At 43.7% G+C, this 26,054-nt stretch overlaps 1 protein-coding gene across 5 annotated transcripts in view; it reads left to right on the top strand.

The window, feature by feature from the left end:
* The window catches only part of map7d1a (MAP7 domain containing 1a), a 39,760-nt gene extending 27,640 nt beyond the window's left edge, over positions 1-12,120 (top strand). For 4 of the 5 annotated variants that reach the window (XM_035635424.2, XM_035635410.2, XM_035635417.2 and 1 more), the window contains 9 exons: positions 885-1,123; positions 2,013-2,295; positions 3,502-3,682; positions 4,538-4,642; positions 6,269-6,319; positions 6,415-6,475; positions 8,478-8,559; positions 8,931-9,169; positions 11,086-12,120. In XM_035635424.2, the coding sequence (XP_035491317.1) occupies positions 885-1,123; positions 2,013-2,295; positions 3,502-3,682; positions 4,538-4,642; positions 6,269-6,319; positions 6,415-6,475; positions 8,478-8,559; positions 8,931-9,169; positions 11,086-11,096 (1,252 nt within the window). In that variant the 3' untranslated portion in view covers positions 11,097-12,120. The remainder of the gene's footprint in view (positions 1-884; positions 1,124-2,012; positions 2,296-3,501; positions 3,683-4,537; positions 4,643-6,268; positions 6,320-6,414; positions 6,476-8,477; positions 8,560-8,930; positions 9,170-11,085) is intronic. The other variant, XM_035635402.2, reaches the window with a different exon arrangement.
* Positions 12,121-26,054: the final 13,934 nt, after the last annotated feature.

Here is a 26,054-nt window from a genome sequence, read left to right as displayed (position 1 = left end):
CTTGATAAGTCAGTTGATCGTTACCTCAGCAATAATTCAAGTAAATGTCCAAAATTTATTTGAGATTGTGCTTTCCTCAAACTTCAATCTCAGTTTTGGTTTTGGTCTGATTGCGTTACAAATCAAGACATGTAAGGATGAAACTTTAAGAAACATTCCTTCCTTTTCGGAAGTTTCATATAAATTCTGAAACCGATCGGCAGATAAATCAATAATGAAAACAATCACCAGACGCCCTGAAACGCAATGGACACAATGAATACATGCAAGGTAAGTGTGGAAACCTTGTGAAAGCATAAGTATCACATAAGGTCCACTTCCATAAATATGACATCACTCTTTATACGCATAAGAACCATTTGTGTACAACTGAGTCGTAAACAAAAGTGACCTCACATCCCCTTGACTCGTTTCTGGTCAGCGACCACATTTACATCTGCATCACACAGACGGCATACTTCACGCACTGTTTCAGCTCATAGGCATTGAGTGAAAGATCCCACGACAAGAGGTCATTTCCTCTCCCATCCCCGGGCCATAAGGAATAAATGACATCCGTGACAGAAGGGATGAAACATGGAAGAAGGAACTAAAAAGTCAACTAAAAAGCAACAAAGAGCTCGGCTTAGCTGTCAGTACCAGACGCCTGGAGGAAAGAAAAAGAAAATCGACTTTAGCGTAATGGATTTCCCCTGCAAGTGTTGCATGGGATGCTGACTGATGATGCACTTTCACGGATGACGCAGTGCTTGAGTGCTTTGTCCAGCGTGAACCTGTTTGCAGAAGTCCGGTTTCTTCAGGACACCAGGCATCATTTTAATCAAACATCATCCAGTCCGTCAGTCTGACACCGCCCCCACCCCGTGTGTTTCCTTTTCTTCCAGCCCGAGTCCTTTGTCGAGACAGCGGCCGTCATCGCCAGCCACCCCCAAGGGCAGAACTGCCTCCCCGAGCCCTGCTGCCTCCCCCAAGCCCCCATCGACACGCGGAAGCCCGTCGACTCCCAAGGCCCGGCCCAAACGAGCCAGGACCCCTGCCAGGATAGACCGCCGCACCTCGTCCCCTGCCCCCCTCGAGCGACTGAGGGAGCCTCGCAGGGCTGCCACCCCTGAGGAGAGAAAGGGTGAGTACAAAAGAAGGCGACGGTAGCGGTCGTTGCTCAACCATCAACTTGCTGTTCAGAGTAAAGTGAAACCATGAATATCAAATTAAACCCCTGAATCCCCTTTTCCTCCAGGAACGCAAGCTTGTCGTACAACAGTCATTACTCACAGCATATTTAAATCATAAAAATAAGTCTAAACTTTTGTTTTTCCGCTTGGGGAATAGGATTTTGACAGAACACAGAGAGTTTACTTAGCACCATGGTAACAACCGAGGCATATCCGTCCTCTGATTAAAAAACATAATGTTTTATAGCAGGCTGCTTCACAATAATGGAACATCTGCATTTGGTTACCAGTTTGACTAGCCGTCCTGTTTCGCAGCTTTATAAAATATTGAAACCTCTGGATTGTGGGTAGCTTCCCCCTGTGGCTGAGTCATACTGCACTTTTATCATTTTTTATGGCTCGTTCTGTTCCTGTCACCGGCCAGAAGCATGGGTCTAATGGAAAATGTGAATGACCCTCTGGAAAATCTGTATTTTCCAGAGGGTAGGTAAAGAAGATTACCATCTGGCCTAATTAGGCATGAAAAGCGTATTGATTGAGCCACACACAGAGCTCCACGGTCTGCGTCCTCTCGTGCACACGCAGCATTAACATGCCGCACTAATCAGCTTTAATTATGTAATTACCAAGTTCTTGAGCCGAAGCCATGGTTGTTTACATTTTCCAGTCGCAGTAGCCGGAATGTTTCACAGAAGGGAACCGACTGCTTCCGAATGTGCTATAAATAATGATCGACAGGCATCCATTTGCGCAAGCACCACTTAAAAAATCCTTACTCGTAGAGATACACGGATAGTCACGTTGCCTAATGTATGTTGTGTCTCTTCTCCCCCTACTCAGGTTCTCCTGTGGTTCCTGCCGTCTTAGTATCCTCAGCTGGCGCCTCGCCCCGTGCATCGCCGGTCACCACCACGGCCGCCGCCTCCTCCCCCTCACCTGAGCCAACCCACTCGGCTCCCCACGTCCCCGCAGCGTCGCCGACACCCTCGCCGTCGGCCAAGCCCATGGCGGGCACCAACGACCCGGAGGAGGCGGCTCGCATCCTGGCGGAGCGACGCCGGCAGGCCCGGGAGCAGAGGGAGAGGGAGGAGCAAGAGCGGCGCGAGCAGGAGGAGAGGGAGAGGTCAGAGGGATTTAACGCGCCTCAAAACACACACACACACACACACACACACACACACAGTGAATCAGAACAGGCTAGAGCTGACCTTGCACAGTCAACAGATCCGTCAGTGCTTTTTTGACTTTGTAGGAGATGTTAGGAATTTTAAACATGAATCGTAGCTCAGTGAAACGTTGTTCCCAAGCCTCTTTTTTTTCTGTCCAGTCATCACAAATGCAGACTGTTTTACTGTCGGACATGCACTGAAGTCTGCACATTTTCCTAAACTTTTCTGGAGCGGCTGTATGTGAGAACGCAAATGGAAACATTTTCTGCAAGCGCCCTAGTAAGATTTTATGGAAAATGTCCGAGTGAGCCCATGTGAGAATCCAGCAGGAAAATCTCCAGACAAGACAGAGACACTGCTTTCCGCAGCAGAATCGTCATCATCATCATCATCATCATCATCATCATCATCATCATCATGATCATCATGTCCTGCCTCCTGCTTGCTCTACGCAGATGGCACAGAATGTCCCAGAAATGTTCCTGCTCCCGCGAAGGCGTCCGACTCGGACAATCTCCTCGACATAAGTTAAAGGCAAACTGCGGAAAATGTCCACAGCCAATTATCCGGAGTTCGTGTCTGAAAACAGCTTCAGTGAAGTGCAGTTAAAATGCTTTAACATTTGCAATGTTCCCCTTTAGACGAAGAGACATTTGAACTAATGCTGAATTGTTGTGTTGGCGCTCTTTGTTTCGGCGGGGCCAATATGAAAATGGTTAGTGGCGCATACGCGGCTGTAGATATTTTTTTATGCTGCACAACAAACTAAACTAAAAAGACATTAAGATATTGCCAATTTATTTCGTAAAACCGATCAAGGGGCCGCACATGCACGTCTGAATGAGATTTCTCTCAGCACTGGCAGTGATGTGTGAAAGCCCATTGGCTGTTTCTATCCAAAGCCAGTATTTGGAGCTAGGGCATGGATGTGATCACTCACACTTCCAATTGTTTGCATCTCCCCAAATGTTTGGTTTCCTGTTGCTCGTGGTTCAGTGTCAGCGCCGCGGAGAGTAGTCATGCAGTGTAAACAAAGGAGGAAATGTCCTGTCAATGGAACCGTTTTCATTTTTGGATTGTTTACCGCAGTTCAGAGCGTTTTGCACATGCTTTTGTTTGAAAATGCCTTATCCTCCATTTTGTCTGCCTGGCGTCTCCAGGATCCTGAGAGGCGAGCGAATTGCGAGGGAGGCGGAGGAGAGGCAGCGCAGGGAGGAGGAGGCCCGCGCCATGGCGGAGGAGCAGCGGAAGAGAGACGAGATACAGCGTCTGCAGGAGGACAAGGAGGCTGAGGAGAGGGCCAAAGCCGAGCAGGAGGAGAACCTACGCCTGCAGAAACAGGTATGCTGAAGCAGTTGAAGCCCAAAGGCCCATCGTCTGGTCATTTTCCAGAAAATTTCCGGAGGGGCCGGCCCCCTAGTAAGAAAATTCTCATCATCGTGTCCTGCCTCCCGTGTGCTCTACCCAGACGCCACAGGATGTTTCGGAAAATGTTCCTGATGGTGTGAACACAACATCGGCCCAACTTTCCAGTCATTTTCCGGAATTCATTTCTGAAAACAGAACATCCTGACGTCATTCCCAGGCACTTTGCCGATCATGCCGCAAACCAACACGTTCCCGTATCTAAACAACCAGTTTGTGTTGTTTAGCGTCTCAGTTGAGCCGTTCACCTCACACTGACCTCATTTGATGACAGACTTCTTGCTAAAACGGTCCAGTGTTTATTTTTACGTCAGAGGAATCTTGTTGTCCTTGAAAGCGAATATTAATCCAAACTACATTGAATGAGCCAATTTTTACATTTCACTTGGCTCACGCTCAGCTCTGGCACCGTCTTATCTCCGTGTCATTCAACCCTTAGGCTTTGCCACCCCCTTGTGGTCTTTCACAGAAGTGTCATCTGTGGTTGAACTTGATCAAATATAATTATGCGAAGGTTCAAGTATTGTATTTCACTTTGGGCTGTAAATGTTGAAAATAGAGTTGTTTGGCACGGGTATAGAACAGGAAAATATCCCTTTTGTGGTTGTAAACAACAATTGCAAAGGGAAAAACCACACCCTTGTTATGAAAGAGGCATGATACTTTTGGCCGAAGTCCACCCCCCCCCCCCCCCCCCCCCCCCCCCCACCCCCCCACCCCCCCATGCCAGAATTAAAATTGTGGTTGGATTCTTGCCCGTGTCTATTTCAGAAAGAAGAGGCTGAGGCGAAAGCCCGGGAGGAGGCGGAGAAGCAGCGTCTGGAGAGGGAGAAACACTTCCAGAGGGAGGAGCAGGAGAGGCTGGAGAGGAAAAGGGTAGGGCTGTACATCTGTCCTTAACATCAACGTTCTTTGTTTTTAAGAATTTCAATGAAGTTCTTCCTTAACAGACAAGAAAGACGTTACTTTGAGTGCAGACATTTTCCCCCAAATTCCCAATTTATTCTTGTTGGGGGGAAATGTGCCCCAAAATCCCTCTAAATTGTTTGATGTGAAAGAGGTTAAAAGTTCCAGCCCTGCTCTGAACTGCCCACATCTCAGGGTAACTAAGAATCAATTCTGTTGTCAATTTATAGTTGGCTCTCCTCACCGTGGAGGTGTTATATTCTGTGGTACATTTACTTACTTGTCTTTTGACATGACAAAAGGAGGCTTGCGAACTGAGTCCTTGATACCGAGATGAATGATGTTTTTGGCTTATCCTGGATCAGCTGTCTGCACGCCATGCTTTAAGATGGCTTTGTGTGTGTGTGTGTGTGTGTGTGTGTGTGCATGCAGCTATATATACACACTAATAAAGGAGCGCTTTCTGTGCCAGTCATCTCTTATGTGAATTTGTGCACATCTCTCCACACATGGTGCTGATATATGTGTGTGTGCGTGTGTGTGTGTGTGTGTGTGTGCTGCTCAGGCACATTTTGTGACCACGGCCTTCTACCCTAAAGTATGCCACCCACATCTACAGTAACCTCACGCCTCTTGTGTGTTCGCTTTCTTTCTCTCCTTATTCTCTCTCGACTTCTCTCCATGTGCGAAAGGCTCTTATCTAGACGTGCCAAAGCATTATTTCGTCCTGGAATTAGCCCGTGAGAACAGCATGTTCTCAGACTTGCTGCTAAATCACACCATTACTGTATTGTTAGCCTGGCCGGCCGACTCTTGTTATCCCCTTCAGAAAGAGTTATTATGTAGTCAGTGAGCATAGCTGGTTGAAAAGTATCCTGGGGGGGGGGGGCAACACAACAGTTTGTTAAGACAACAAGAATCTTTAGTCCAGCTGTTTCGCAGCCAAACTACTAGATGCCAAAGCAATGATGAAGACTTGAGCTGTCCATGAAAGAAATCTCAGAACTTAAAAATGCTTCGCTTTTATGAGTGGCAGCTGCAGTTCTGGTTGGAGCGCTCTCAGACTAGCGGTGTGTCCCTAGACGAAGGTCGCATCTTGAATCAAACCTCTGCCTTCTGTGCAAACACATTAGCCCCGCAGAGCGGTGCAGCTTTTTTCTTCTTCTTCTGTACAGCACAGTCTGACCCTCTATCAGACTATTCACTGTTCAACCATCCTACGCTCCCAGTCCAGCTGAATACACAAGAGCTGCTTCACCATTATTAACACAGCCCTCCACCTGAAGACGTAAGAGCCTGAGTTTGACCCCGTATATTCGCTTGAAGCATAATGGCCCGAGATGCAAGAGACAGGAAAAGCTTTGACACTCCCGAAGAGAAGTAATGGGCAAAATTGGGAAAAGTGCCCGGCAAAGCAGTTCAACAAGGTGTGCGGGCTCCTCCGGCGCGCTTAACCAAACCAACGTTCTTTTACAAAGTTCAGCGAAGATGTTTTGTTGGTGATGCCACATGAATAATTTCGACATTTGATTGGCACTATGAAAACTGGAACCTTGATTTCATTTTTTTCTTGTTTGTGTTTTCTTCTTTTCCCAGCGCCTGGATGAGATCATGAAGAGGACACGTAAGACGGATGGTGGCGAGAAGGTACGTTTCCTGTTCAGTTTAAAAAAAATACAAGTTGAAATTTAACATTCCAATAAATAAATAATAATGACGGAAATTACCTCTTGTCTTCACAGAAAGAGACAAAATCCTCTCCGCTCGCACACGTCAACCACAAGGAGGCAGAGAGCAGCAAAGGTAGGCAGAACATCCGTCGGCGCCAGTCTGCCTTTTTACAAAACATCCTCAAGCGATTAAGGAAAATCGTTGCCGACATCAAGCCTTTAATCTGCTGCAATCGTTCAGGATAATTGGTTTTTAATTGATCCGCCATTCGCGTGTGATCCGGGAAGGGATACATAACGAAGTGGATGCTTTGCGACTCGCCGTGTTTTTTTTGCAGAAACTGCTCGGAAGTGGATTTCTTACTCTCACTGCGTCAGTCGACAAATCCACAGGAACTACGTGTAGTACGTTTTAGACCGTGTCTGATAAGTGAGAACGAGGTCATCTGCATTAACAGATGACCTCGTTTTACTCATCCCACCTTCAGAGTGAGACCTGACGACACATTGCTGCACTCTCGCTCTCCTCGGCCTCTTTCACTTCTTCCACATGTGGAGAGTAAACAAACTCGCAGGTTATTTGATACTCTTCAGTTCTCATTCCCCACGTGAGTCAAAGTCGCACCGAGGCCTTAAAAGGGTTATTAAATTATATCTCTGCCTCATATCCTGTACAGCTGCACTTTGGTTCTTCTTCTTTGCACAATAGGACCCATGTGTGCTTGCCTGTTGTTCAAGCCCTGGGACTAGGGGAGTAGAGAAGGAAGAGTGGGCTCATGGCTACGGTCTGCAGCAGTTATCAAGCATTTACTTTTGACACAACCGATAAAACAAGGATGGCCCGAACACATTTCTTCTCTCCCTACGAACTGTGGAACAATTCTGTTCTCAATCACAACCTTATTAAAGAGGCAACAGACAACTTGTGTTGCCCCTAGTGGTTCCAGGTGGTATTGTTGTTTGGTGGTATTACTAAATGAATCAGCAACTATTTTGATAATCGATTAATCGGTTCAAGCCAAAATTCTCTAATTTCAGCTTCTTCAATGTGATTATCTTCTGGTTTCTTTGCTCCTCTGTGACAGTAAACTGAATATATTTGGTGTGTGGACAAAAACAAAACATTCTCTTGGGGTTTGGGAAACATGATCTTCATTTTTCACAATTTTATGACATTTTATGGACCAAACAACTGATCGATCAATCGAGAAAATAATCGACAGATTAATTGATTGTGATAATAATCGTTAGTTGCAGCCCGACCACGGAGTAAATGTCCGTCCGAGGTTCACTCTTGTTTTTATCTCTTTTTCTGTCACTTTCCTTCTTCGCCTGCTTTCGTTCCTCTGACAACAGGATTCTTTATCTCTTGCGAGGTGAAGTTGTTTTTGTCGATTCCGCTGTTCCACCGTCTGCCATTTCCATCCTACGGGATAGACACCAGGAGAACGCTAATATCTTCTTAGTTTTGGTTACGCAATGGGTAACGCAGTTCCTTTGTCCCAAAAACCAAGTCGCGTCCTGGCGGCCAAGAGAATGACTTAGTAAAAAGCAAGACTAACAGGGGAACCAATATGAGCGCTGCTGGTGTCGCTTTTCCTTATCGCCATCACACTGTGCAATCAGTTTTAACATCAAAATGACGAGTTTAAGCCAAAAAGTTTTCCATTGCCATTGAAGAATAGAACTTGCACACCCTCCTTGTCTGAGCTTCCACGTCCAATGCAGTAGATGAGTAGGAAGTAGATGAGGGGATGAATGTGGTCTGGGAGAGATACTGATTGTGGCAAAATTCCCCCGATGCAGGAAGACATTAGCCAGCCACTGATGTGGTCAGAGGCCTGGCAGGCAATGCCTCCATTCTACTCAGGGGTGTGGAGCTCCGTCTCAACCACAGTCATGCCCTCAGAAGAACCGAGTAAGGGGGGATCTGGGTTTACACAGATAGGATGTCCCAGCATCCCTTTCCTGAATGTTAAAATTAGCCATGACAAGGCTTTAGGATGGCCATTAATGGCGCTTGTCACACTGCGGTTGAACGGAATGCTGGATAGGGTGGAACGTTGAATGTGTGTGATTATGTTGGTGTGCGTGGCAGCACTGAATAAATGTCTGCTTCACTTTGCTTCCTCTAGCATCTGCTGACTACCAGCCAAAGCCAGAGGTCAACGTGCCCAATAACAAGACCGAAAATGGACAGACTAACGTCAAAGAAAGGTAAAGCTACCATGTTACTTTGAACAAAGTGACAGTTTCTCTGTGCTCGTGTGAATGCGGGACCACCAAGAACAGTATAAAACTTGAGTGCCAGAAAACTAAGCCGGGAGATGACTACTAATCAAGTCTGTAGGAGGTTTTGCATTGTTGTAAACCTCAACGGAAAATACAAGGAGCCACACGATTGAGGATCACAGTAAACCATTGTAATACGGGGGAAATGTTTACTCTCTGTATTTGAACCGGCTTCTCGGGGTAGATTTTAAAAGACTCCTGCACTTGGACGGCACTGGCATGACTCATTTGTTGTATGAGTCATTCTGAGGCATCATAACCATAACCACGCTCCGCTCTGTATCTCCTCCCTCCAGCAGTCCTTCGGTCCAGGTGGTCAATGGGGTCCAGCCCACTAGACATGAAAACGGCCTTTACACTAAAGGAGACACTTCCCCCTTTGACGATATCCTCCACCTCGCCAACCACGGCAACGCCACCAACGGAGCACGGGATAAGTCTGAGACCAGCATGACCCCCGGGCCAATACTTGCGTTCGAAAGCGAGGAGTCGTTCATTAAAAAGGCCGGCCCCTTGAAGCCGCAGCATGTCGCAGGTACGGAGTTATCTTCTGCCTTACAACACACAAGAGAGGCCGTAATGTAAAAACAGACATGCTGACTTTGCACCCAAAGTGTTTTTAAATGAGCAATGAAAATAAGCAGGGAGTGGAGGAAAGGAAGAATAAAAGCCCTGAAAAACAATCCCACCGACTTGGCAAGTCTAAGATGTTGAGGAAGGAAGCTCCACAAGCGGCGAGTTGGCTAAGAAGTCTGGCAGCAACCTACTTCCATCTCTACAGGACTGCTGAGAATATGAATCAATGGCAATTAGTTTATCTTTGCCATTTCCTCCTGTAATTCAGGGGGAAACGACTATTGTAGACAAAAAAATTATTAACACATTATATCTTTTATTTTATAATGATAACATTAAAATTATTAAATAACATAAAAATGAAAAATGTAAGTGGGGAGTTCAAAACTGGAACTATTTCTGGCAACTGTCGGATTTTCGGAAATCACGGCACCTAGGGGAAAAAATCGCTCCAGCACATAATTCCCACGAAAATCACAGCCTGATTTTTTTCTTGTACAGAATAAACAAGACAAGATAAAGTCTGTTAATTAGCAGTGGTCCAAGGTTTGATACCCAGGCGGGGAGGGGGATTCAAACCAAAACCATGGTCACTTGCCTATAACATAACTATTTAAATCAAAGATCTCTGAAGTCAGACAGTATTTCTTTTTTATATTAGAGGTCAAACAGTCACTTTTTGAGGGAAAGGAAACTTGTTATTCACTTATTGGCTTTGTTTTCTCTCATAAAAAAAAAAAAAAGTCGCTGCCACGAGCTTGTGTGCTCATTTCCGCCGAGCTGGTTTTACACTCGGCCAAGTTCACATTACCCAATAAAGACTGCAGTACAAGGTACCATAGTGCTGCTGTCCTTGGCACAGAGCAAACACGAACCCTGTACTTCATCTAATGTACAGGTCATCACCCCTGTTGAGAGTGAGTACTTACTCCATTGGCGCAGCGAGTGCAATGCATCATGGTATATACTGTATTGCTCGGTTAGTGACCATCGGATGTCCACTACTTTTCACGATGTATTCTGGGATACAATCAGTGCACTATATAGGGTATATGGAATTTCACTAAGAATTCGGACACCACTACAAAATGGCGAAGGAACTATATAGTAGTTAGGGGGTGATTTCGGACACAGACATGGTGTAAGGGAAGGGTGAAGATAGGCAGCGTATCTTTATACTGATGACAGCTTTTACTCAGCGGGGCCTCACTGACTTGGGCCTGCACCCAGTGAGGAATTCCTAGAATGGCTGAGGCAATGAGGAGACCCTCTCCACAAGTGCTTCACGGGCGGGGGTTAGAAATAGGACTCCGACGCAATTAAGCAGTGTATCACCCCTCACTCAACCCCCCTCCAGCGGCAGCGTCAGCAGCACCCTACTCTTCCTCTTCCTTTTAGATCCTAACCTTCACCTGTTAGCCTGGAAACAAGTCAGCAGTCATTAATATCACGTCAAGCACATGGGGGGCGAACACCTTTGCTAGCCCTCAATTAATCTTCCTTCCAATCATCCTGTTTGTTATGGTTTCTCGATTCTGTCTTAAAAAGTCTCTCTTCTCATTTTACTCTTTTATATTTATGATACCTGAGACGACTTTGACCTGGAAAACATTTATGATGGGAATATTAATAATCTAGACTATTAAAGGTTGATGAAGGAGGTCGTGGCCTTTTCCTGCCCTTTATGTAATCAAGTCGTAAAGGTTTATGGGCTCATGCCTCCTGCAAGATATTCAACATCCGTTTGCACTTAGTATTGTCACTGGGTCAAAAGTCAACCGAACGAATTTTTGTCCGCTTGCAGGTTTTGATTTAATCCTCTCTGGCTGCGTCCCCTTCCCTTTTGATCTCTGACTCCCTGCCTCTCCCTCACAGAGGTCCTGTGACATGTTCCCGTGTTGAAGTGCTCGTTGCCTCAGGCCACTGACCTCTCCCAGCCCTGCCATCGCTGGCAGGGGGAGCAACCCCCCACCCCCACCTCCCACCTCCCACCTCCCACCGTGACCTGTGCCAATCAACAATCTCCTTCGGAGCTTCTAAGAGCGAAAACTTCTCTCTGAAGATATAATGCGGGCCGCGGAAGATGTAGACCGAGCATCAGGACAAGAGGAGACATAAAGACATAAAAGAGGATGAAGGTCGTTGCTGCATGCAACCCGGGTGCATCAGTGTTGAGGAGATCTTTGGTGGCACCGATTCCAGGCACCTTATTAGTCGACAGTGTCATCCTTTGGACATCACAGTACAGCTGAGTTATCATTATGATACGTTGAAAAAGAAAAGATTCAATTTCTTTGTTCTTTAGCTATTTAACTGAAAGAGAAGTATAAAAAAAAAGACTGGGTACATATTTTGTGAATAATGTAAATGAACTTTTTGTGTCGGACGAAGGAGGAAAGGGTCTGTGGATTGAAGCTGTATGAAAGGGAGTCATTTTATGCTACTCTGCTCTGAGTAGTAAGTAAAAGCCCAGGTATCACTGTATATTGTACATCCTGGTCTGTAAAAAAAAGCTACCTGTAACAGATTTTTGTAAAGTTAAACTGAGAAATCTGGATGGAGATTTTGAAACCCAAGCCCACATGCGACCGCTTCTTACTGTGCGTAAACATACCATCTGTTCAGATCGATTGTATGCAGAATTGGATGTAATAATGATTGTGCAACCTCGACAACTAAGAAATACGAAGTCATCTGAGGTCAAATCCCTAAAAAAACAGGGATTTACTCGGTACAAAACCGGTTTCACATGTGCAAACCATGACTCGGTTTCTCTCATGCGCTTTTGAGATTTCACGGTCTCGTGTGTTTGAAATGCTGGTGCGTGTAAATGCTACAACTATATTTTGATGTGTGTTCCAAGGTCAGTGGGAGTATCTTAAGTCTTTATTAAAGACATGCTGTCCAGTCTGTGGTGCCATTGTCTTGTTTGTCCTGAAGAAATATGGATTCGACGCGTTCAAGGAATATCTGTGAGAAGAGGACAAACGATACAGATGGTTTGGATACAAATCAAATCTCAAAGTTAAACATTCTCAGGTTCATTGATCTGAAACAGGCACTTATAATCATCATTTGTTATTAATTTGATAGTTTGGGAATGTTTTTCTACTGCAGTTTGACTTGTTTACTCCTGAGGCTACAGTAGTTGTTGTGACGTTTGAGGGGGGAAATACCCATTTCCACTGAGAAAGTCGCGAAAGCAAAGTGCACCCTAACCACAGGAAAACAGATTTAGAGATGGTACCAGAAGGCAGGACCCACAGATGACGTTCAAAGCATGAGTGTTGGCTCAGCTGTCCGTTTCACTTTGGGGTCTCCTTTTACAAAATCCCTACAGGGGGAGCATGCCACTATCCGCTGCCCCCCTCTCAGTATATGCCGCTGGCCAGTCGGTGGCCTGGCACACTGTGCTAGAAACCTTCGAGACAGCTGAAGTGAATCACAAACACGATTTATGTCCCCTTCCGCAAACCATGCCACACTGATCATCATGTAGAACTCATGTGATTTAAATGACTTATAGCCGAAGCGGAGCGAGCAGGGATGCACAGGCGGCCTCATGCCTCTTCCCAGTGGCCCACATTAGATTTGATCACCATGCAGTGGAAAGCCCTGAGCAATGCAACGCTGCCTTAACTGTCGTTTGGAGGGAAATGTTTTCTCCGTACATGAAGCAGAAGCCGAAAGGTGGGAAAGAAAGGAAAGGGCTAGGAGTCACGATTACGGAGACCAGACATGTGGACCAAGATTTAAAGTAAGTGAGAACAATTTTTTTCCAGTTACAACTGCATCACTGCTATTTTTCTTTTCCTTGACATGTGAAATAATCAAACCCTAACACGACATGTACAGAGACATCACCGCCTACGGCTCAGTTTCAGTCCACACTGGCTCCCTAACCTCCTGAGCAAGACGTTCACCCCTGCCGACACGCGAGCGTAAGTTCATGACACACATGACCTCACTGGTTCAACGCGTTGCCACCGCAGTCGTCCACATGAGAGTCTGCTGCTAAAAAGCTTCATTCATCAATCCCACCAGAGGGTGGAGCACTGCAGCACGGAGGTGACGGACCACATGTCACACTCCCTCCTCTGGATTCATGCCTGCTCATATTAGTTGTTGTTTTCATATACAACAGTGTGTCAACATAGATGCTCACAATCCAAATCCAAACGTCCACATAGTACAGCTGAAGCGATTTATTTTATAGGCCCAATCTGTCTCTTAGGGTTTTGGACGCACATGATCCGCTGGTCAGTCCCTGGTAATGTGTCATACTTCACGGGGCGGGGGGGACTTGGGGATTAGTGGGCACTATTTTTAGGGAGATGTCAGCGAGGCCACGCGGAGTAGTAGCAAGATGCTGTTTAAACTCATGCAGAATGAGGATGGAAAAGATTAGCAAAAAATATGACCTTGGGAATATGTTTTCCAAAAGCCACTAATATCTAATAACCGTATAAAAGTTTCTGCCAGTTATAGGTTATAGTTCTGTTCCCCCCCACACCCGTGAACCAGCCCCTTTAATCTTTGGGTGCATTATCTATCTCCTCAGCCTGCACATGTCCAGATGGGTGAGCTGGAGGAATCACTTCCCATGACTCTTTTCATATTCTTCGCATGGTGGATGAACAATTCCCTGGTAGTGTTCACATATATATATATATATATATATATAAAGAAAAAAATGAAATTACCCACATCCTGTCATGTGTCATTACTTAACAGTCATGTTGTGAAACCTTTGTGCTGCTCTTGTGTCGACCCATGCCAAGTATGTAGCCAGCCAACACTTGGACACACGCTCACCGATGTTTCAGTCATAAATCCTCGCACTTGAGGACTGGGAGGAATCTGGCAAATATCTCAGAATGGTGAGTGTGCCAGCTCAGGGGGGGCGGGGGGCAGTGTTGGGTCACACCAAAGAATCTGACCTCAGATAAGACCACCACTGCTGCAGTTATGCGTCCACCAACGCCATCAAAGCCTGTGAACCCAACCTCTGTTCAGTGTTTATGCTCACACGACCCCCCCCCGACACGGAACTGTCTCTATCTGCTCAGCAACAGGCTCTCTTCACACAGCTGCTCTCAGATGGCACTACATTAGTGAAAGGCCACTGAGCGGCCCGGCACTCACAGCCAGGCTGTTTCTTGATCCCTGTCAGAGCTGTCAGAGGTGGGCCACTTCTCAGCTATTCCGATGGGAGATGGCAAGATTTAGAGCGACCCCCGTTAGACCCCTACAGGATCCTCGATAACAGAAAAGCTGCCCTCTGAGGTTGCACAGAGAACCCAAGGCCTCGCATCCCGTCGGGGGTGGCCACCGGGGACGGGGAGCAGCTGAGAGCAAATAGGCAGCTGCTGGATCATTGTCGCAACCTGACGGATATGGACGCTCTTTGATGAGGTCCCTCCTGAGCGCAGGATGTTCCACCAGACCTCAAGTAGGAGCCTTAACATCAAACGTGGAGTTTATATCAAGGCCTCATTTAAAATCTACACGTCACACAAATTATTCCTTTGGCCAATAAAAAAGAGTAGGTCATTTCTAACACTACTAATAAATAAATAGAGGCTTTACAATTAGAAAAATGAACAGGTCAGTGTTAAAGATAAGGTTGATGATACAGTGTTGTCAGTTACTCAGGCTCTGTTTGTAGCAGGGAGATCAAGTTGCAAGTGTTTTTGTCGCTACCAAATACAGACGATATGGGAACGAGATTGGGTTTCTCATGGTCCAATGTGCTACCACATATACACAAGATAAGCAAAAGATACACAAGAAATAACAGAGAAAATAGGGACATAATACACGGGACAACGAGTTATAAAGATTTAAATGCTGAGAAAAGATGAGAACTGCACTACGCTCACTGGAATTCTAAGCTGGATGTTATTACGTTGACTTGCATGAGAACAATGAAAATTCCACCAAAAGGAGAAATGCTAGTTTGCAAGTCAAATGACTGGGCGGTTTATCTCAGAGAGAGAGAGAGGGAAGGAGAGGGGGGAGGAGTGCATGTGGATTGTTTGTGTGTGGATCTGTGAGTCCATACTGAAAAGAACGGGTTCACACCTTAGTGATAATTACATCATACATTATATTGGATGGGCATAACAGTCAAATATCAAATATTACTATTAAGATGAATCCTCCACTCTGTTGAGGTTTTTCCTTCCTCTCCATGTCCCTTCATGGCTGGTCATGTATCTCAAAATGGGAATACCCAGCTATTTTTTTTTTTTTAAACATTTGTGTGATAAAGCCCTTTAAGGTCAGTGACACCTGAGCATCCTTATTCTGACCTCTTTAGTGATACACACGGCCGGGGATGTTCGCTACAGGTATTTAAAGAGTCTGGCCTCACTGGTGCACTCTGCATGACATCGCAGTGTGATGAGGGCATGAAATATTTTCTGTGAGCACATGCATATAAAAACATGCTTAGAGTAAGTGACAACAGATTTATTGGAGAAGACATTAACTTTATGGGAGCATCTGCTTGGCGCTCGACTAATGTTGAGATTCCTTTTGTTGACTGCTAATATCAGTGATTCAGACAATGTCGCTTTTATTGCATTAGATCTGTACCATAACAAAGACTCTGTCGTCGCATAAACTACAAATGCATCGACAGATTTACTAGTCTCTGCAAATAGAGTGAGAAAAAAAAGGAATCAGCCTCTGTAAAGCCTATGCAAATGAATGTAAATGTAATAATATCCAGTCTAAAGCCTAACACCTAAATTCTAACAAGCTCACAATGATAATGTTGGGCTGGTATAATGTTTGCCGTGGTTACCATATTAGTTGTGTGTGTTAGCATGCTAACATTTGCTAACCAGAACTAAACACAATTAAAGGCCATGTCTGAAATTACTCACTGCTCACTTTATAGTGAATTTGTCATGTTGTTGTGCTTCAAGTGTTTATTTAGTGAGAATAATTATACCCTAAATAACGGACATTGTTTCCTTTAAATGCATCATGAAATATTGTGTAAAACTTATGGTCACTAACCAAGCATTATATTACTATTATGCATTGCGCTCAGGCTGAATGAAAGAAAAATGATGTACAGACGAGAGGAGAGAGCAGAGCAGTGCAAAAATTGTGGTCGTGCAAATGTAAGTACATTTGTGGTCAACTTAACCTTTGACCTAAATCTTGAAAAGCATTTAGACAAAGTGTAAAAGAAACACATATATGCATAATCATGTACAATTAGGGGAATACAAATAAAAAATAAGCTAAAATAGATTAAGACTAAATATAAATAATATTGTGCAAATAAATAAAAAGTGCCAAAACACAACTCAGACACAAAATATTTTGTAATTATTAATATGGGAAAAAAGCTCTAAAAGGATTTTATTGTAATTAACGGCACAGATATAACAGAAGTGTTTTTGTCATTGGTTCAATCAGCTCCTTGTATCGTCCTCCAGAGAGTGAGAAGAGATTAATGAATGAGTGATTGATTTCAGACACCACAAAAGTACAGGTAAAGCTGATGGGAATGTCTTTAGTTTTGCAGCTATGATATTACGACAAATAATATCATTTTTCATAAGTTAATTCACCGTGAGGGGAACATGAATGTCTTCACCAAATATTACACAGATCACTTCAGTAACTATCAAGACAGTTCAACCAAAAATCTCATCTTCCTGAACAAGAGCAAGAGGAAGTCAGGGTGTCACCAAAGTCATTAGGATACATCATCTGGGAACCATGAATCTCTGTACAAATTCTGTGCCAATCTCTGTTGTTGATTTTGAGATATTTCACCAGTATGAACTTTGACCTGCTGTTGTCCCCAATGCAAAAAAAATCCAGTGATCACCAAAGACATTGTGTTACATTGTCCGTATAAAATTTCATGGCGATCCATCCAATAGTCAAAAAACCGGCGCCTCATGATCGTGTAAGACAAAAAGTCAGGGGATCACCAAAGTTAGAAAGCTTCCTCTCTTGGAACCATGAATGTGCACACAAGCTGTCCAGGCGATCTATCCAACTGCCATGGAGATATTTCAGTGTGGACCAAATTGTTGGCCATCGCCATATCAAACCGTTGCGGTGGCTTATTTTGAAAAAAGCAGCATAGCAAACTGCACCCCGGAGGTTTCACATTTAGACAGTGACACAGGTTTAATTTCAAAGATCTGTTGTCTCTTCATCCTGGAGATGACAGTTTTACAGCATCATCACCAATCAGCACACAGAGGACAAGCAGCTTCAATTTTGCCTGCTTGCAGGCTTGGTTTTATTTTTGGTTCGGGGGATAACTGACAATTAATCCCCGTTGCACACACGCTGCCAACTACAGTAAGAGCCTGTGGATCGCTCGGTTTTCTTTTTGTTCCGTTTTGGAAGAAAAACTCAGAAGCAGAGGCTCACGAGGCGAAACTGAAGGAGCCAAATATTTGTGAAGTAGAAAGTGGATCCTCCCTGGTGTCAGTCTGTGTTAGTGTTGGCTCGGTGAGGATTGGCCCCTATAGATGATTTCCCTTCCCTCCTTTTGGACTGGCGCCACCTCCAGTGTCCTGTGTCCCTGTGAAGAAGGACAACCCCACTCCGCTAACATGTCGCGTCTTCTGTTCCACACTGGAACATCACCGTCACATCAGATGGAGCATTCATTTTTTTTCCATTGTGAATTTCCATCTCACTGATTTAACGCTGGGAGATTTTTTTCCATTTCAAAGTAGCGTTTGAATAGACTTCTCACATTCCCCGCGCTGCAGAAGTTACGACCTCCACAACAAGGATCATAAAATATTGTTTGAACATCGTGACTTGACATTTAGCAAGTTTCGGTCAATGTGGTCAATGTTTCTAAGGTGCAACATGTTTGTTGTATTGCAAGGAGGAAGCTACATGGAAAGATCTCTATTTTCAGATTGCACCTGTGTATTGTCAAGGGGTTGATAAAGCATGCAAAGGTGTGTGTGGATAGTTGTACGTGAGGGTGTGCATGCATCAGACAGAAAAAAACATTGAGTTAAAAAACTTTGTTTGCGTTACCACACTTCTGTTTGTAGTTGGATTTATGTCTACGTGAACACACTGAATATTGATTGTGTGAAGATATGTGGGTGTGTGGGTGTATGTGTGAGAGGGGTAGCGAGCGAGTGTGTTTGCATGACACATGAGAGCAGCCGTTTGGGACCCTGGAGAGCAGAGAGAGTAACGGGGGGGGGGGGGCTAAATCGACCGTCCCGCCCGACGACAGTGGCCCTCAGTTGTCAACGCTGTCAGAGTGAAAGCATTCAAGTACTGGAGGGAGAGTTTAAAAAGACCAGTGACACCTTTCTGTTTCACACCACAGTGGGACAAAGATCAACCCCCCGTTAGACAAAGTGAGGGACGCGTTACTGAAAACAAGACTGAAAATTAAAGGACATTTACATAAACTGCCATAAAACACCAGGTGGGCTGAGGGGGAAAAAAAACCCCCACTAACACCTGTATTTGACTTTTGAATGCTCTTGGACAATTCTTTCCGAGCATTATTCTTCCTCTGTGATGTTCTGTTGACATGGCGCGGCTCTTTTTATCAGTTCTTTTGTTTTTTTCTCACAGGGATACAGACATAGTGAAGGCCTGCTACAGGAGTTATTGTGTCTGACAGTTATGATTGAAAAGAAAATAAAAAATTGCCAGGTTTCAGGTGTTTCTCTCTTAACCAATAATGCAGCTGGGGATACTTTCCACGAATATCATTGCTTGTTTCAAAATCAATGCATATGCAGCGTTGAAGAGATAGAAGTTGTCAATGTTCAATTGTGAATAATCGCCTTTCTTCTTTTTGCTCTGAAGGCACTTCTGAGATTTGCTTAATGAAATCTACCAGGGTGAAAGATCAAGAACGTTCGAGGTATCAAGGAGATTATCTATATTTCTCTTTATCATTCATACTAAGCTCTCTGCAGGAACCGCTACCAGCCGTCGAGTTTGGTGGTTGGTGGACCTCCATGTTTGACTCTTCTGCAGCTACTGAATGGCAGCATGATGAGTTAGATCCAGCCACCAAGTTGACACTGAGGTTCATTTACTATTAATGTTGTAATGAAAGAAATCTATAAGTGAAATATTTTTTATTTGGTCATTCCATTCTGTGAACATTGGAAGATTGTTTTTTTCACAACAGGGGTGACCAGGCACAGCTGTCTCTCACTCGGGGAAGTGTAAAGTCCCCGTTTTGCGCATCATTGTGCACATCCACTTTTTTCAGTTTCTTCATGCTTCCTTCTCACGTGAGAGCAAGCCGACCTGCCAGCAGTGTCAGCTGTCTGGGTCTTTGGTCTGGTGCAGCTGGGCGTGACGTGGCTCGGCCCTTCTATACCGCAAATTTGTCACTAGGCAGATTAGTGAAGATGACTGATGGTTTGTTTAGGTGCCCGCCGCTGACCCAAACTTTTTTTTTTAACAGTCAAGGGTTTCTCTTAAAACGGAAGATCCAGAAATGGTTTTGTTCTTTGTTGTTTGGACCGCAGCTGTAATTTGATTCAAAACAAATGCTCTACATGGCGTGTGTGCCATCTCAAATCACCCCACAGCATGTCTGGGTTTACAAATGGAAAGAAGGAGGAAATCCACATTGGATATGCCCTTTGAAGCCTGAACTAAGATCACCTTTGAACCTGAGAATAATACTAAAACTTTAATGCTCCCTACACATACCAAGACCATACAAAGCAGATGCTCAAAAAGTTACAATGATCACATGGTGCTGATCAAAATGACATGCCTGAAACATATATTCTTCGCTAACCCAGCTGCATGTACTCTTCCGTCAGACCACCGGTGAAGGCAATGGAGAGTTGGGACTCCTCAGCCGAGACAAAGCTTCTTCTCAGGGAAACTTGAGGTACTTTTTCTCCTCCATCTCCTCAGACCAGCACTAATTAAAAACAAACAGCAGCTGCCTGCGGGACAAGCGCCAGAGTCGTGGTTCTCGGGGGTCAGTCTCTACCATCACAAAGGAGAAAAAAAAGTCTGAACTCTCCTTTTGCATTTGAAAGTAAACCTGTATTTTTATAGAAATGTTACAAGTAGCCCCGTGGCAGGGCTCTGACGGAGGTTCATCTATTTACTCCCTGCTTCTGTCAACACCCTGCCCCTCGGTGTTCTCAGATTCTCATTTTGGAGGCGTTTGTTCAGCAATGTGGCAGTTGACCCGGGGTCAACAGACATCTATCTCTTCTGCTCCGTCACGTTTTGTCATCAGACACCCTCTAGCGTAGTAAAAGAGTGTCACGTTGCGTCTTGTCTTATCGCTTCAAGTGGCCCCCCGACTGCACAGATTTAAAGATTCCTACAAGAAGTTGGTTCTGCCTAAGATATTGCCAAACAAGGAAAAAGCTGCCGATGGTTGGCATCAATAGAGACGTTGGGTTGGCATTGAGCAGAGCAAGCTGTTCCTGGTTACTATAAAAACTGCTTTGGGTTTGATTAAATTCATAAACTTGCATAACTCCAGATCCAAAAGCAATAGCTGCAGCCAAGACAGGCTGCAGTGAGCCCGGAACTGGCCCTCGAGAGACGTTGCCCCACATATGCATGCCACGTACATGTTCTAATTTAGTTTTTGGCACCGGGTATCACTCCAGACATGTGTGAATATAACATATTGGTCAACATTTTTGTTCCCGTGGCTAATGCACATTGCAGTAGGTCACGAAGAGGAGCCCAGTTCCCACGTCTGATTCAAAAAAACAAAACCAACAGCAAAATGGCTGACAGTGGATGAAGAGGCTGATTATAGGTTACACAAGTATGTAGAAGTTATTTTAGTTTGGGTTCAGAGAAAAGATAAAAATGGGCAGAAAAATATTATTTCATCTAATTTAAGCTAGGCTAACTATAACTAAGTGACTATATATATATATACATATATATATATATGTATAGATATATACACACACATCATATATAAGGCAGAAGAGCTTTGTCAAGTACACAACGCAGACATTCAAATCTCTTTATTTATGCGTATTTATTCTCTGAATGATCAAGTCAATTCACCCTTTTGAACAAAAGATAATTGTCCTTTTTTCCCCCTTTCCCTGAAAGAAAAAGAAGGAAAAAAAAAATACAAGGAGAGTTAACACCAGAACCAAAAGTCCTCTCTACATGTGTTCTTCATCTGGTGTGAAAAAGGCACTAAATCAACATTCTATAAAAGACAGTCTCGAGAGGCTGTGGGAACTGTGGAAGGATGAAAAAAAAAAAAAAAAAACTGGATGAGAACAGTTGGATGGGAATTATGATCTGGATGTCCATTACGGGGTACTTCCTTTTGAGAGGATTCCCTTGCAAAGCCAAGCATCTTTGCACACAGTGATCATAAAAAGCCACTTCTCCAAGACGGGTCATGCATACTGCTTGTATGGACGCAGAGAAGACGTCCAACTTGTGCAACATCTTGGTTTTCACTGGCACCGGGGGAAATGCGTTCAAGTTTCCGAGCTGGAGGAAGACCAGAATCACATCCATCTATGTCTTTTACAATTCCAGATCTTTGGAGATTTCACAATGATAGATGCATAGTCTGGTCAATTAAAGGCAGATGGCATTTGCATGTTTTGGCTGCTCTTGACCAAATGAGATATCACAAACACTGTTATGTATTATACAAAAAAGCATCCATTACTTTTGCTATACAAATATAGCAGGGATGCTTTACTTATGGTGCCTATGAGGAGCGGAAAAAAGTTTTTAGTAGGTGCAGGGGTGAGGCAGCTTAACAGCAGGTAATGTTTGCGCCCTTCTGATGAACCGGTTATGATTTCACCATTCAAAGCTTTACGTTGTTTATGAGGGGTACAATTTCAGAGAGGCTTGTGAGTTCACAAAGGTGTGATGTGTCGCCATTGCTATTCCTGAAAGCTGAAAGCTCTCTGATCCTCACAGCCTTGGATGTAATACTGACAGACTGTTTGCTCCGCCTCCCCCTCTGCCCGTCAACAGTCACTGCTCTCAGCTGGAGCAGAGAGGAAACTGTGAATGCCCCTGTTGTGTGAACAAAAATGTGCTTGTGTGCTCAAAGATGTTGTCTGTGTGTGTGTGTGTGTGTGTGTGTGTGTGTGTGTGTGTGTCAACATGAGTGAGAGGTTGATGGAGCATGTGTGACAAGGAAGACTGCTCTTTGCATTATGTGTAAACTCAAGAGTACGTACAGACTCTTTCACATGTCTGCAGTGCAGATCAGACAGAAGGGGGGAAAGGGGGAAATGCCGCTTAACCGAATCTTGGAGCAGAACCAAAAGCCACAGAAGTAGCTCTGGATCCAGCATCCATGAGCCCTGTAGAGACAGAAGAGCAGAACAGTGGTTCTATTCAAACCAAACCATTTTTCCCTGGCACCAGTTTAAATGGGTATAAAATGAGATCACTTTTTTTTCTCTTTTTTTTTTTTGCAATCACAGAAATGTCAGAATTAAATTAAATAAAAATATAAGAATTCTTTCCACCCTGCACAGCAGCGTCTGAAGCCAGTGTATCTTGTACATGAATGCATTCAAGTTTCACCATATAGCTACAAGAAAGGTTCAAGACAAGAAACAACAATGTTTGGGTTGAAGGTGATGGGGCCTCATATTTTCCTGGAGGAGTTGTTTCTTTTCGCATATGGAAGGGACTGGAAATATCTCCCTCAACGGAGTGTGGGCAGACAAATAAATTCACAGTGTAATTCCACTTTGACCCTCTCGACTCTGCCTTTCCTCTGTCACTCCTGCTTTAAATTCCCCTCCAACTAGGGGCTTGTCGGTTCAAATTTCTGACCTGAACCCACACAAACAGTTCAGAGACTGTAAAAAATAAAAAAATATAACAAACAGGTGGGATGACTGATCACAGTACTTATATCAGAGATAAAATGGTATGAAAGTTTTACATCACAAGTCATCAGTAGTGACAAGAATGATGATGGTAATTCAGAGTATTCTTAAAATACTGAAAATGTGAAAAGTATTCTTTTTCCTCTACCATTTACACACACACTCACACCCACAGTCTATCTTTTGTGTTGCATTTGAGTGTAGTCTTGTATTAGAGTATGACCGTTTCTCTTGCTTGAACACTTTCACAACCAGTTCGACAACTTTAATCAAACAAGAGATATTGTTTGGGCAACTCGACAATGTGACGTGCTCATCTTTGGTAATGAGCAATAGAGTCACAACTCGGCAGCATAACAACATGCAGGACTTTTAACAAGAGTATGCAACACTGAAAGCTTTGTTTTAAATTATTGACATGCGATAAGCCAGTTAGACAATGAGCTAAATATTAACTTGCTTTGCGTTTTCGGTTTTGCCTCCTATCAAAGAGGCTTTCTTTCTATCTCCATGGTCTGCAGACATGGTGAGCAAGTTTCCCCTTACCACTTATACAATAACAAAACATGACCACACTTAAGACTTTGTCCTCTTAGCGGAAGGAAAGTTTAAAAAGAACAGTGACACCTTAGTGGAAATTTGAACCGGCAATACTAACTGTCAGGAATGTTACCGTGATTCACCGTGAAACCCTTCGAGCTAATTATGATGGGTGTGTAAGGGCAGAATAGAAAGCTAAATTATCTAAGCACATTATGGCTACATGGTTACAACCTAATTAAAGCAGTTGAACTTTTTAATCAACATGCATCATAAGAGGCACTGCTTTAGCTATTGCTTCGAGTGTTAGCATCATACTACTCATTAAAGCTGCAGTTTGTAATATTTAGAAGAAGTTATTCACAGAAATTGAATATATTGTCGATAACTATGTGCTCATATATGTATAATCCCCTGCAACAAAGAACCAATGTTTTTTTTGTCAACTTTGAATGAGTTAAATATAATTTTATTAGTTGGACCCAACATCCGCACGAGTCGCCATGTTTGCTACATCATGTTGAATACGGTTGTTGCACAAAACGGTCCAGAACACATCGCATTCGCATTGAATTTTCAGTGCTGCCGGAAACCGGAAATGGACAATGCGGTGCGCCACCATAAAGTGTCCCCTGTCGGTTGCTTAGTTGGTTGCGGTTTGCAACTTTACCACCAGATGCCGCCAGAAAATTACACACTGGGGCTTTAAGAATATGTTTTATATTATTTATGGTGCAAGAAATTCGAGTTTCACGTGAATTTCATTATTGGGAATAGGTCTAGGAAGATCCCGAACAAGAAAAAAATAAATACACCATGATGTAAGAAATGTAAATAGAATAGAACATCATCAGCATAATGATAGAATTGTCTGTCTGTCAGTATTTTGATTTTCTTAACAACTGCTCATCTGCATCAACTTCAAACTTCACAGGTGTATGACTGACAGGCACTGCTTTTTTATTTTTTGCAAGGCTTTGCAAAACTACTGACCAGAAGACTTCCATAACAATAAGCAGAAAAGGCTTAGAAAACAAACATGCAAACAATTACTAGTGCGATTGCCTAATTCAATGTGCTGTCCGCCCCAAAGTTAAATTGGATTTGCCCCTTTGAAGAGCATCCACATATTCTCTACACAGCAGAGAAACAATTATGTTCTTCCAAATTAGGGGGGAAAGTTTAGAAACACAGTAAGCATGGGCAACACAAAATCAAATCTGCTGTCATTTAATAATGTTATGATCTGAACGTTTGCTGGTACTGTGAGAACTCTGTGAGCTAGCAGTCTGTTCCAGAACATTTTGCCCCACATTAAGTCCATCAGGAGATGATTACAGTTTTAGTTTAGATATTATGTAATTGATAGAGAAGAAACGCATAGATTTGTTAGCGCTTACAATACAGCCCTCCTTGGAATTATGTTCATATTTAATTAGTTTGCATATTGTATATATTTTTAACATTCAACATTTATACATTTCAATTATATACATCCATCCATCCATCATCACCCGCTTAATCCATTTAAGGGTCGCGGGGGGGCTGGAGCAAATCCCAGTTAACATTGGGCGAGAGGCGGGGTACACCCTGGACAGGTCGCCAGCCTATTGCAGGGCCACATACAGAGACGAACCCGGAGAGAACCCAAACATACACGGGGAGAACATGCCAACTCCACACAGAAAGGCCCTGGTTGTTTTGAACCTGGATTCGAACCCAGAACCTTCTTGCTGTGAGGCGAAAGTGCTAACCAATACACCACCATGCAGCCTATTTTCAATTATATGAATTATATTATTTTATTTGCCGATATTTTACTGCTTATGTTATATTCACATAATAATGTAGTTCCATCCACGGTGGCTTGATTTTGTAGTTTAGTTAATTTAGCACTGTGCCCTTCTTGTCCAAAGTCTTCATGACTTCTCCTTTTCTTAAGTAAATTTCCATCAAGGTGAACAGTTACTCTTCAACAAAATGACTTATTGAACGAAGTCAGTTTGACTGGAATTCAGGAAGGTTAGTATTTAGCATTGGAAGCATTGTTCCATTATTAGCTGCTGAATTTGGTGTTAATTAGCCCTTTAAACAATTTATTGCAGCACAGGAATAAGAAAGTACATTTCCAGAAATGATCTATGTAACATCTGATGCAAATGAATACCTTTTTTGTTGTTGTCATTTTGTATGTAGTTTTAGTGAAGTCTGTAGGTCTCTGGGAAACAACTACTTTCAGTTAGGTAACACAGTGTGAGAGCGAATCAAACCCAGATGGCATTCTGGCACATCAAAGTGGATATGGGAACCCCTCCAGGAAAAGGAAAAGAACCAATCACCAAACTGAATAGTTCTTTTTGTATGTCTCTCAGATGTCCTGCCTGCTCTCATTTACAAAAGAGCTTCCACCAGTGCAGTTTATTAGGTTAACAGATTTGTTTGATT

This window comes from Scophthalmus maximus, chromosome 1 (assembly GCF_022379125.1).
Source record: "Scophthalmus maximus strain ysfricsl-2021 chromosome 1, ASM2237912v1, whole genome shotgun sequence".
NCBI classification, from domain to species: Eukaryota; Metazoa; Chordata; class Actinopteri; order Pleuronectiformes; family Scophthalmidae; genus Scophthalmus; species Scophthalmus maximus.
The sequence above is the reverse complement of the archived record's forward strand: the minus strand, read 5'-3'. Positions and strand labels throughout refer to the sequence as shown.